Raw genomic sequence first — 12662 nt, 5'->3', positions numbered from 1 at the left:
CGGCTTAGTCACCCATGGTTCTCAGCCTCCATCTGAAGACTCACGATACTCGCACGTACAGTCAATACATAGTCACAGCAGCCATGACAGCTCCGGTACGAGACGCCTTACAATTTCCAGCTTCGGATAGCCAGCACATAGAAGGCTACCTACCTCATGACTCGCCTACATCGCCCCGAGCTCACCAACACGTTTCTAAGCCCTTCGTCACATTAACCTTCGCTACTTCTCTCGACAGCCAATTAGCCATCGCACCCGGTGTACAGACCGCATTATCTGGCCCGCAATCCAAGGCCATGACCCATTTCCTGAGATCAAGACACGATGCTATTCTGATCGGAGCTGGGACAGCCATTGCCGACAACCCATCACTAAACTGCCGAATCGAAGGCGTAGGTGGCTATGGTGGAGAAGGGCTCGTTGGACAACCGAGACCAGTCGTCATTGATCCTCGCGGGCGCTGGCAATTTAGCGAAGAGAGCAAGGTGATGAGATTAGCCAAGGAGGGCAAGGGGAAGGCACCATATATTGTGACCTACGTGGAGCCATCCAGTTATCAACGGAAGATACTCGAAAGCGTAGGTGGCGAATACCTGGTTCTGGGACTTTCTCCCGAAGATATTGCTGCATCTGGTTCGTCATGGCATATCATTCTCGATGCTTTGGCGCACCGAGGCTTAAAGAGCGTGATGATTGAGGGGGGTGGTTTTGTCATCAATGATATACTGGGACCTGGTCCCGCCTATTCTCTAGTCGACTCGGTCATTGTCACAATTGCGCCTACATGGCTGGGAAGGGGCGGTGTACAGGTGTGTCCGGATGGCGGCTCGGAACGATTGCCCATCACAAGATTGAAAGATACGAAATGGATCCCGCTAGGTGAAGATGCCGTGCTCTGTGGGCGACCAAATACAACGCTTCGATAGGGTAGGTAGGAGTTTAGATAGTAAGCAAGTCCTAGCAATTCTTGGTCTAGCTTATCCATGGCAGCTCGTCAGATACTGTGCCCTGAAACAACTTCTTGACACTGTCTTCCAGATCTTTGAAGTGCTTGGCTGCCTTGCTGGCATCCCATCCGCGTAACTGTCTCTTTCCACCTAGAAGATCTCCGTTACCCATGGGGTCATTCTCCCATGCCGCATATCCGTTCTCTTCTTCCCCACGAAGCGTGCTCTGTAATGCGTCGTTTGCCATCGGCGGATCTATGCCTTGCACCAGGATGCGCTCTTTCGGCCATCGGATAGTCGGAGCATGTAGTTCGAGGAACCGCTTCGACTTGAAAGCATGCGTGATTACCCGAATCTGTTTCGGATAGTTGCCAGTAGCCTTCCTGAAAAGGAGGATACTGAACAGCAGATTCTGGAACGAGTCGGTGGCTTGTTCCTCTAGTAATATATATCCCTTGTTGTATAGTCTGTGTATGTGGTCAGAAATCGGTCTCGGAGTAAGCATTGCTATCTGCTCTTGGTTCGTTCACCGGGGTTCTCGAATGACGAGTTTTGGAATCGGGACAAGTATACTGGATGCTCACCTATGGGTTCGTCCTCCACCCCTGTGACCTTCTGCTAACTCTTCTGCGAGCGCTGCATGATAGTATGAGCGTGCCTCGGTTTTCAGAGACTCCGCTCGTTTAGTGGCCCCGCCACTGAGGACAAGAATGCTTGAGGGAGGATGCTCAGCGTCCGTTCCGACAGTCAAAGCATCGATACCGGCTTTGATATGTGCCAAGAACGTCTCATGTTCGCCTGGCTTGCCTGTCGCTTCATCTGACTTTTGAAAAGGCGCCAGCAACCAATGCGGCTCGTAGTGAGGACTACACAGTGGGAAGTTGGGCTCATCTGCATTCGGAAGGAAGATGGCGTGGCAGCATACGATGATGAGGTTCTCCGCGCTAGGATAGCTTGGTGACGGTGTTGCGTGGTCAGGATGCACGAAGTTCGGATTCTCAGGTGTTTGCCATTGAATTGTATTGTCGTGGCCTTCAGCTATTGGAGATGTGGTCGCCGTTGACGGTGGTGAAGCACCAGACTTGGATTTGGGCAGATCCACTAACGGTGCGGCTGAGGCCATGGCGGCTCGTACCGCTGAGTGGATATGCGGGTCGAAGAGGAACTGTGTAGAGTTTGGTAGGTGATTAGCGAACAAGATGCTCAATTGTTGTAGGTACAACTATCGCGACTATAATTTCGATGCGGGGCAGTAGCAGCGGGTATGACGCCAGCCAAGCGGATTAAGTAATAAGGTGTTGTTTTTCGAGCATGAGGAAGACTACACAAGTGGTGTGGATGCACATGGAGAATACAAGTTTTCGTTTTGTTGAGGCGCTGGTGACGGAAGGTGCGGCCTGCTGCTCCCCGCGCGATAAGGTGCAGAAAGGCAGGAGCGTTCACCATCTTCGCTGCCAAAAGAAGCGATTTGAGGGAGATGTGTCTATGTCGCTACCTGGATTGGAAGGGACTTCGCAGCCCTGGTGGTACCTATCATGGATGTAAGAGGTGGCTGTAGCACGTGCACGTGATGTGATGACTCGGGGAGCTGCGCAGACTGTTGCTCAGCATAGGCCAGCCTGTTCTATGCATCTCGTTGTGCACACATTCAGGAAATTGAATAACGCAGGCCTATATTCAACCAGGGATCGTGGTGGAAGATCTGACTTTCGACGTCGTCTCAGAGCACATGTGGTACCGACGCCGATGCCAAGCTGTCAGCGAGATCGAGTATGTGGCGGTTGAGATGTGAGACCCAGCAGAGATGAAGGGTCCTGGGTCCAGGAACAACTTTCCAACGGCGGCCCACAGCGACGGATAGGAGACTCACCACAGGCCTGGACCCTGTCACCGCACCGCCATCGCGCGAACCCGGCAGCCAAACGCAGCACTGCAATAACGCTGGCAAAACGGCAGGCAAAAACGACGTGGCAAGGTTTGTAGTGGTGGCATGGGAACGGCCCTATTTAGAAATCAATCGCTCCGACTACAGGTTCGTATACAGGTCGGTAGGCTGGGTTACAGTAGCAATGCATGCAACCCTTTGCAGAGAACTAGGAGATCTCTCTGAGTGGATCCGCCTGCGGAGCAACCTTGAAAGCTGGCTGACGTCGGCCGTGCGACCCCTAGCTTGAGACAGAGACGCGCAGCCGTGCAGAAGGAGATTTTGAGCATTTCAGCCACTCGACGGCAACGGGCGTTGTATGCACGTCGTAGGAGTAGTCTGCGCAAGGCGAGTCAGGCCGTCTACATGATAGTATCATAGTATGCCGGCAATAGCGATGTTGGTAGACTTTGGTGAGGCTGAGCAAGCAAGCGGCCAGGGCCTGTCTAATTTTAGCAGGTCGTGGCCGGCTAGCGCCACACTGACAGACGACGGAGACTTCATGTGCTTCGGTCGTGTGCTTCACCGCCAGCAGGTTTTGCGGTTGCCGTCGAATTCAAGTAGAAGCGATCGCCCGTTCTTGAAGCGTCTCCACGAATGCATTCTTGTTAAAGGAGTGCCCAGCTGCATCCGAAACGCGCAGCTTACACGGCGACGACGAATAGAAGCTGGCTAAGCCGTGTTTCAGAGACGGCGGTTTTCCTAGCGCACCTTCCCCCATCCCACCACAAGGGGTATAGCGCGCGTCCCTTCAGCTTTCTCAGCCCTGAAGCGCCCCAGACATTCCATCCACCTTTATCAAGCGACACCCCGAGTTGTGCGCTGCCGCCTTTCTGACATCTCAACCGTTTATACCCCTACCGCCTATTCCTTTTTCCCTTCAACACCGCCATCTGCAGCGCCGGCCCGTGGACTGCAGCACGTCATGGCGTACAACAATAACCAAGGTTATAACCTTGGAGACCCGAACACCGGCGTAGGCGCCCCTGATGATGTCGAGGAAGGCACGACATACTGACAGCGTCCGCAGTACGACCGCACCCACGATGAGGAGGAAGTAGGCCGCTCGCTGCTGCACGAGAACCCTACCGGCGCCCACCCGGACCCTTTCTACGGCAACCCTGAGGTCCGCCCACACTCCACCTACAGCTTGACCGAGTCCTACGCGACCGACAGGCCAACACAATACCCCGGCGAGGCCCACGCTGGCACTTCCTACTCGGCGTCAGGTGGCTACGACGCGCAGGGCGACTTCGGTGCTCCCCAGCGGGCCCCATCACCATACCAGAGGAGCGAGACCAGCTCGACCGAAGCATGGAGGCAGCGACAGCAGCCCGGCGGAGGTGCCGCCGGTGGCCTCAAGCGTGGTATGACCCGTAAGGTCAAGCTTGTCCAGGGTTCCGTTCTGAGTGCCGACTACCCCGTCCCCTCTGCCATCCAGAACGCCATCCAGGCCAAGTACCGCAATGACCTCGAGAGCGGTAGCGAGGAGTTCACCCACATGCGCTGTAAGTCCCACGTTCTGTATTTCCCCTTCAGGTCTGACAGCCGCTAGACACTGCTGCGACATGCGACCCCAACGACTTCACCCTCAAGAACGGTTACAATCTGCGTCCGGCCATGTACAACCGCCACACCGAGCTGCTTATTGCCATTACCTACTACAACGAAGACAAGGTTCTTACTGCCCGTACTCTGCACGGTGTCATGCAGAACATCCGCGACATTGTCAACCTGAAGAAGTCCGAGTTCTGGAACAAGGGCGGTCCCGCCTGGCAGAAGATCGTCGTGTGCTTGGTATTCGACGGTATTGACCCTTGCGACAAGGGTACTCTTGACCTGCTCGCCACTGTCGGTATCTACCAGGACGGTGTCATGAAGAAGGACATTGACGGAAACGAGACTGTTGCTCACATCGTAAGTGTCGATCAAAATCTAGTCTATAAGTAATTCGCTAATAACTCAGTTCGAATATACCACGCAACTTTCCGTTACGCCCAACCAGCAGCTCATTCGCCCCCACGATGACAGCGCCAGCACACTTCCCCCCGTCCAGATGATGTTCTGCTTGAAGCAGAAGAACAGCAAGAAGATCAACTCCCACAGATGGCTCTTCACTGCTATCGGTCGCATTCTGAACCCCGAAGTCTGCATTCTGCTCGATGCTGGTACAAAGCCCGGCCCCAAGTCCCTTCTCGCCCTCTGGGAAGGTTTCTACAACGACAAGGATCTCGGCGGTGCTTGCGGTGAGATTCACGCTATGTTGGGTAAGTTGCTTCGGACTCGAACAAAAAGCGAAGATATGGAGGGCTAACAAACCTGACAGGCAAGGGCTGGAAGAACCTCCTCAACCCGCTGGTAGCCGCACAAAACTTCGAGTACAAGATCAGTAACATTCTCGACAAGCCGCTGGAATCCTCCTTCGGATACGTCTCTGTGTTGCCTGGTGCTTTCTCGGCCTACCGATACCGTGCTATTATGGGCAGACCGCTCGAGCAGTACTTCCACGGTGACCACACACTCGCCAAGATTCTCGGAAAGAAGGGTATCGAGGGCATGAACATTTTCAAGAAGAACATGTTCTTGGCCGAAGATCGTATTCTTTGTTTCGAGCTTGTCGCCAAGGCTGGATCCAAGTGGCATCTCACCTACATCAAGGCCTCAAAGGGTGAAACCGATGTGCCTGAGGGTGCTGCCGAGTTCATCGGTCAGCGTCGTCGTTGGTTGAACGGTTCCTTCGCTGCCGGTATCTACTCCCTGCTCCACTTTGGCCGCATGTACAAGAGTGGCCACAACCTCGTCCGCATGTTCTTCCTGCACATTCAAATGTTGTACAACGTCTTCCAGACCATCATGGCCTGGTTCTCCCTGGCTTCCTTCTGGCTTACCACCGTCGTTATCATGAGTCTTGTCGGTACCAAAACTGATACGCGAGACGCCTGGCCCTTCGGAAACACTGTCACGCCCATCTTCAACGTCATCGTCACCTATCTCTACCTCGCATTCTTGGTTCTACAGTTCATTTTGGCCTTTGGTAATCGTCCAAAGGGTTCCAAATGGTCTTACCTGGTCTCATTCTGCGTCTTCGGTCTCATTCAGTTCTACATTGTTATCCTGTCCATCTACCTCGTTGTTCAGGCTTTCACGAACCCGTCCTCGCAGAAACTCGACACTTCATCGCCGGAAGCATTTGCCTCGTCATTCTTCTCGTCTAGCGGTGTCGGTATTATCATTATCGCTCTTGCGGCTACCTTCGGTCTCTACTACGTCGCCTCGTTCCTCTACATGGACCCATGGCACATGTTCACCTCGTTCCCTCAGTATCTGCTCATCATGTCCTCCTACGTCAACATCCTCAACGTCTACGCCTTCTCCAACTGGCACGATGTGTCCTGGGGTACCAAGGGTTCCGACAAGGCAGATGCGCTTCCCTCAGCGAAGACGGAAAAGGGAGCTGACGGCAAGCACAACGTTATCGAGGAGCCGGACCTGCCGCAAGCCGATATTGACAGCCAGTTCGAGGCCACAGTCAAGCGCGCTCTCGCTCCTTACGTACCACCTGTCGAGAGCGACGAGAAGACTCTGGAGGACTCTTACAAGTCTTTCCGTACCCATTTGTGCACAGCCTGGATTGGTTCAAACGCCACACTTGCGGTTGTCATTACCCAGGACAACTTTGACCGCTTTGGTTTCTCCGTAAGTTACCTGAAGTCCTGATCTCGAACGTTTTACTAACTCAATTACAGTCAAGCGCCTCCGGCAGAACCGCGCATTTCTTCCAGGCCCTTCTGTGGGCTACCGCTGCGCTCGCCATTGTCCGTTTCGCCGGATGCTTGTGGTTCCTTGGTCGCACTGGTCTCTTCTTCTGCGTGAGGAAGAGGTAGAAGCACCAAGCCCACTCAACAAACTCATCCTTCGCGGCAGCAGCCACCTTTTGCTAATCAATCATGTTGGCGTTTATCCGGTGTCTTGGACCTCAGCGTAGGCTAAGGAGGCTATACGTGGTCTTTGTTGACTTTTGTCATTTACAAAAAATCACCTCTGCACATGTATGATGCAGATTGGCAAGATCATGACCTGCTTGTACTATCTGTGTGTTCACTAGCTATAACGGACAACTTTTGAAATGTCTGGGCGCCTATTTGAATCGGATTGGGGAATGGAGGAAGATATACCGATTATCACATTTGCACGATTAGCTTGGCTTGCGGGTCTTTTTTTGCTAGATTGAATACTAGAACATGTTTCAAAAATTGTTTGCGTGTGGCATATGCTTATGTGCTGCTCAGACATACGCCTCTATGTTTAGCCCTTGACTCTCCCATTACTCATACTTTGTCGGCCAAGGCTGTGACTAGGGTTTTTTTAGACACAACGTCTCTATGTGCTGCCCAGCTAACTGAGCATAGACGAAATCATATCCATTTGCTGGCCTGGCGCATGTCTATTCGAGCTTAATATACCATTCTCCCTCTCTCTGCTTCCCTCGCCCAGTATCCAGTACTGGTACATCACCCCACAACTCACTATACTCCAACCCCGCGTACCGCTCCTCTCCATCACTCGTCCTAGCTAGAGCAAACACCGCGCTGCCAAACTCAGAAGCTGGTTGCCCTCTCGTATCTGGCGGGATGCTCAACTCGTTCCTAATAGTGGGAATGAGTGTGCGCTGCCACATCAAATTCGTATTCGCATCCGGTTTCAGGACTTCCGCATACATTTTCGTCGTTGAATGATCGGTGCTGTTTGGATTGAGGGCAGCGATGCCGCTGGCGCCGGCGTTGGAGCAGATGAGAGCTGAGTGCTGAGTTGTTACCGTGCCTTGCGGGAAAGATGCGTTGTTTCGGCTTGCTTGGGTGGAGAACTCAGAGGTGTGTGCGTGTGCTGGTAAGACTTCACCGTACTTATCGCCGCGGCCTTGAATCGCAAAGCCACCTTGGACGGCTTGGATCTTAACCGTGCCAGACCCGGTGTTGGTGATGCGGTGCCAGCGGATGTACCAATCTGGCCAGCGCGAGCAAGGAGCCACGATGTGTGTTTGTACTGTGATATCGGCGTCGGCCCAGGGCTTCCATGTGCTTGTCAAGCACGGTATGTCCTCTATGAATTCGTCGTTGCGCATCAGTTGCGCAGTAGCAAAGCGATGGTTTGTGACTTTCCATGGTACCCGCCATGTCTCGCCACCATCTTTACTCACTGCGAGTGTACTATCTGGAGCGATTTGCTGTATCAGCGTACCAGTAGGCACGCTGAAACCAAAATGCGATGAGTAAGCGTATTTTCCGTATTTGGCTTCCGTTGCTTTAAGCGGCCAAGGACAGAATTGGCCCATGGAGAGGAGGAAATGGTGGTTTGGCTGGTTGCAGAGGATATGCATAGCTGGTTTAACTGGCATAACTGCTACATCTGCACTGGGCAAAGGCTTCTCCTCCGCAGTCCAGAACGGGTGGTCTTCCCGCAGTCCTAGCGCTAGGAAAGATTTCATGGCCCAGTAAGGAGACTGCGGGCTGTTGTAGTCTTCGCTCATGTACATGTTTGGATAAGTGAAGCCGATTGTCAACGTGCCGTCGATATTGAACATGTCCTCTTTCTTGCTCCACCAGCGTAAGTGCCGGAGCAAAAGTCCTTTGATCACGCCCCAGTCGTTGAGTGGTTCGGGCAGTTCGACCTCTGCGAAAGCGACGGCGGACCAGAATCCAGCGAACGCGAAACGGTATGTTAGACTGCGGCCGAAGGGTATGGCGGCACCTAAGACGTGTTAGTTAGTGTTGGGTGTCTGCCGTAGGTATTCAACATACCATTGGTGTCAAAGTACCGCCAGAAAGACACTGCAAATTCCTTCGCTCTACCCCGAAACCTTTCGCACCGCTCTGGATCCAGATCCTGTGCCATTTTCGCATAGATAAGCTGCGAGAACTGGATTGCAAAGCTACCTGAATAGTAGTCTGCCTGTCGTCCCTCGTCGCTCCAGATACCATCTGCTGCCCAGCCGTCCCCTCGGTAGAATTGCTCCATGAGATCCAGATCCGCTTTCATCGCATCGAGAACATGCTCTTTGGCTACGCCGCATACTTTGATCAACGCTAAGTTTGTCATGACGCGGAACCAGAGCCAATTTGTCGTGGGGAAATCTTTGCCATTGATCGTCCCCAGCCACTCCGTAATATTCCTCTTCGCTTCTCCAGACTGCGAATGGAACATGGTCTCTGGAGCTGATAGTAGCGCGAACGAGATAATCTCCATTTCCACCATTCGTTGATCGCGTAGTACGACGGGACCCCAGTACTCTTCGTGATGTGGGTTGGTACCATTGGCCAGGCCTATGGCGTAGGGTTTGATAAGCTCTTCGTACTCGTCTTTGGACACAATGTTCGAGTGCATCAGCGCGCCGACTGCCCATAGCGGCCGGGCGTAGCCTTCAAGCTGGGCGGCGACATCGTCGAAATGGGTACCGGTTGATAATGGGAGTTTGATTCGGGCGCCATGGGGTGATTGGTATGGCTTCAGTGCGCGAAGAAGTGCTATTGATGCGGACTTGAAATCGGCGTGCGTCTTGAACGGGTTGTTTGAGAAACCGTTTAGCGGAGGCATGGTGTCCTGAGCGTCATCAAGAGCTTAGACTGCATGAAGATACAGAACCTGAGAGTTCTTTCAGACTGAGGTGTTCTTTTGTGCCTCTACATGCACCGTAGTCTCCTGTGTCCAGTGCTATGGCGTGACCCCCTGTGAGCGGTACCTTACAATGGGTGCAAAAGACAGTTCGTGCCTCTTTACACCCAAGCTTCAATAGGCAGCGCATCCGAAAGCTACATCGATACCGCGTATCGCCATAGGCTCCCGTCCCGTATTGATGGAATCGGGTGGCTTCCGGGGTGGAGTGATGGTGATCAGCCGAAAGGAGGGTTAGACCGCGCGGGGCCCGCGTGTGGAGTAATTATCGATTTATCCCGATGCCCGCCGCTCGCTGCATCCTCCACATTTGCTTCTTCTTGATCAGCGCTTTTGCGATGTCGTGCTGATGTCGGCTGGGTGGACCAATTACTCGGTTGGCAATGGTAGCCAGGCAGGCGAGGACGACGGTCCCGTCTCGGTGGGCGGTGACACGCCCGCGTGCGTTAGCTGCAAGCAACGCAAGCTGCGATGCTCGCGCGAGACACCCTCGTGCTCGCATTGCTTGAGGCTGTGTGAGTTTTTCTGTCAATTGGCGCTATTTCGCGTCGCTATCTTGCGTCGCTAATGTGCCATAGCCTCTGAATGTGTTTATCAGCCAAAGAACAAACCTGGGCTTAAGCCCGGAGCTGTTGAGGCGTTGACCCGCCGCGTCGGTATGTGGTACTCCTTCTACGATGAACTCAATCTTACACTCCGTAGCCTTTCTTGAGAGGATACTGCTGGATGATGCGGGAAACATCCGGCCACGGTACAGAGACGATGAATCCACTGCGAATGGCCATGCCGTCGCGCATGAAAGCCCCAGTGCTGCAAAAGAACGCGCGCCTCGTGTTGAGGAACACGCGCCGTATGTCGCGCCTACTCCCGATTATAACCACAACCACCAAACCGCAGAAGATGGCTCCAGAGCTTCCGAAGAAGAGAACGGCGTGTCCAATCCGCTGAAAAGAAGATTCGAGATGCCGATTGCTGAGAGTTGGCTTTTCCCCTTCGAAGATGTTGATATCGCGCAGCACTTACCATCTCAACCATTGCTCGAGAAGGTCGCAGACTTTTTCTGCGTCTCGTTTCATCATTGGATCCCATATATCCATAAAGCGAGACTCCAAACGCGAGTGCGCCAAGGGTGTCAAGACCCAGGCCATGTGTTGGTCCTCCATGCTCTGGTCGCCGTTGCTCTGCGACACATGGACCCCAACGTACTATACCTGGATAACGATCAGATCCTTCAGCAGACGAGGGTCTCCCGGATGATTGTGGAAACGCATGCGATGCGCAATGTCACCATCGAAAGCTTGCAGGCCCTCATCTTCCTAGTCTTTGATCTTCTTAATGACGGTCAAACACAAAGAGCGTGGCCGCTGATCGGGTCGCTCACGAGGACTATAGACTACCTCCAACTTACTACTGAGCCATCGACGTCGCAGTCGGGATCACTTATGACGCCTGTGCGGTTGGTGAAGCCCTCAAACGACTGGACGGAGTTGGAAGAGCGACGAAGACTGTTCTGGATCATCTTCCTGCTCGATCGATATTGTTCGGTGTCTACAGGATGGAACACCAGTCTCACAGCAGATGACGTGCACCGTCGGTTACCGGCAGACGGCGGTTTCTTCACCAGAGAAGAGCCGGTAACCACACCCTACTTCGGCATCTGGAACAAGGCCGCTGCCCGCATCGGGCGATCATTAGCAAATGTACCCGCACAATACAACGAAGAAGACCCAGGCGTCGACCACTTTCCCCCAGGAGCCAGCCCAAATTCCGCCAACGGCTACATTGATGCTTCAAAGCTAGGCGCATTCGCATACTGTGTCGAAGCAACCGAGAGTTTGAGTCAAGTGACGACCTTCTTCCTCCAACAAAGGATCAACTGGCAAGACAAGGAGCATGCAGTCAGTTGGCTGACACGCTTCAAGGAGCTAGACTTGAGACTTGTGCAGTGGAAGATTTTCCTACCTCCTAGATGGAAGGACTCCAACATATCATCAGACAGGACTGTGGTCGACATGGATCCTAACCTGACTCTAGCCCACATCACACATAATACCTCGATGATATTACTGCATCACCCAATCGGATACCCACCCCGCGGATGGAACGACTTCGTCGCATTACCAAAAGAATGCAGTGCCCAGACCTGCGAGCTCGCCGCCGTAGAAACTTCGAACATCGTCGACAAGTTCCTTACCCACACGCCCATACCATTCGTCAACGTCCAATTCTCATTCTGTGCCTTCATCGCCGCCAAAGCACTACTCTTCGAACACCAAGCCACCCGCAAACCTCTACGATCAGAATTCCACCGCCTAATCCACAACCTCGAGGAAATGGCCGCAAGATGGAAAGGAAAGAATGCAGACGACGCGAAACCCAATAACCAAGCAGCTATATACGCAAACCACCTCAAAGGACTCCTCGAAGCCTGTCAAAACGACGCAAATTTCCGCTTCGACTTTTACGACCACAACGGCCTGACGCTCGACCCACAAAACTACGCCAGTCCAACTTACGCCGCAACACCACAAGCGCGTTCCAGAAGCCTTGCGCATGAACGTTCTCTAATGAGGAACCACGGACGTACCAACAGCTTCACCAGTTCACACTCAACCCTCAGCCCGCGCCGCATCCCGCCTCCAGACATAACCCGGAACACAACCATGCCCTCACCCAGCAACTACGAGCAACACCATGCGCGCCTCCCAAGCGCACACGCGATATCACCATCTGGGCAACCGCCACCTCCTATATACGCGTCCCCGCAAGTATCAGCTACCTACCCGAGCCATACCCCATTACAGCAGTATCAACAGCCCGGAAACGGAGTCCCGGTATCTGGTCCATCGCTCGCTCCGTACGGTAATGCTGGTGCAACCGGGAACCAACATAGCACTCAAGACCAGTCTCTGCTTAATCTGTCCGATGCGTTTATGGATAGTCATTTTCTGGATATGGATCGCGTTATCACGTTTGAGGATGCGAATTTCTTTATTCCGGGGGATGCGTTTCGGTGGCAGTGAGTTGGGATGGGTAAGGTAGGGACGGTGATTGTGAGAGATGTGGTGTAGTCTGATAGGGACGTCCATCTCTACCAACATACCTATTCGGCTATGACCAGC

At 53.3% G+C, this 12662-nt stretch overlaps 5 protein-coding genes across 5 annotated transcripts; 3 read left to right on the top strand and 2 right to left on the bottom strand.

The window, feature by feature from the left end:
- Window positions 1–83: 83 nt before the first annotated feature.
- Window positions 84–926, top strand: J4E83_004293 (uncharacterized protein; the record flags this gene model as incomplete). Its single annotated transcript, XM_049331222.1, has 1 exon — window positions 84–926. The coding sequence occupies one exon, from the start codon at window positions 84–86 to the stop codon at window positions 924–926; it is 843 nt and encodes a 280-aa protein (XP_049189768.1).
- A 46-nt stretch (window positions 927–972) lies between these two features.
- J4E83_004292 (uncharacterized protein) lies at window positions 973–2070 on the bottom strand (the record flags this gene model as incomplete). Its single annotated transcript, XM_049331221.1, has 2 exons — window positions 973–1414; window positions 1532–2070. The coding sequence occupies 2 exons, from the start codon at window positions 2068–2070 to the stop codon at window positions 973–975; spliced, it is 981 nt and encodes a 326-aa protein (XP_049189767.1).
- Window positions 2071–3796: 1726 nt separating this feature from the next.
- On the top strand, window positions 3797–6755 carry J4E83_004291 (uncharacterized protein; the record flags this gene model as incomplete). Its single annotated transcript, XM_049331220.1, has 6 exons — window positions 3797–3847; window positions 3902–4379; window positions 4427–4788; window positions 4838–5138; window positions 5198–6567; window positions 6618–6755. 6 exons carry the CDS (start codon window positions 3797–3799, stop codon window positions 6753–6755), a joined length of 2700 nt encoding a protein of 899 aa, XP_049189766.1.
- Window positions 6756–7315: 560 nt separating this feature from the next.
- On the bottom strand, window positions 7316–9462 carry J4E83_004290 (uncharacterized protein; the record flags this gene model as incomplete). The annotated part of the gene is made up of 2 exons (XM_049331219.1): window positions 7316–8619; window positions 8670–9462. The coding sequence occupies 2 exons, from the start codon at window positions 9460–9462 to the stop codon at window positions 7316–7318; spliced, it is 2097 nt and encodes a 698-aa protein (XP_049189765.1).
- Window positions 9463–9889: 427 nt separating this feature from the next.
- J4E83_004289 (uncharacterized protein) lies at window positions 9890–12563 on the top strand (the record flags this gene model as incomplete). Its single annotated transcript, XM_049331218.1, has 3 exons — window positions 9890–10055; window positions 10119–10196; window positions 10243–12563. The coding sequence occupies 3 exons, from the start codon at window positions 9890–9892 to the stop codon at window positions 12561–12563; spliced, it is 2565 nt and encodes an 854-aa protein (XP_049189764.1).
- Between the last annotated feature and the right edge of the window lie 99 nt (window positions 12564–12662).

Source organism: Alternaria metachromatica (assembly GCF_023757995.1).
Source record: "Alternaria metachromatica strain BMP 0045 chromosome Unknown scaffold_7, whole genome shotgun sequence".
Lineage (NCBI taxonomy): Eukaryota > Fungi > Ascomycota > Dothideomycetes > Pleosporales > Pleosporaceae > Alternaria > Alternaria metachromatica.
Note: the sequence above shows the minus strand (reverse complement) of the source record. Positions and strands in the feature narration are given on the sequence as shown.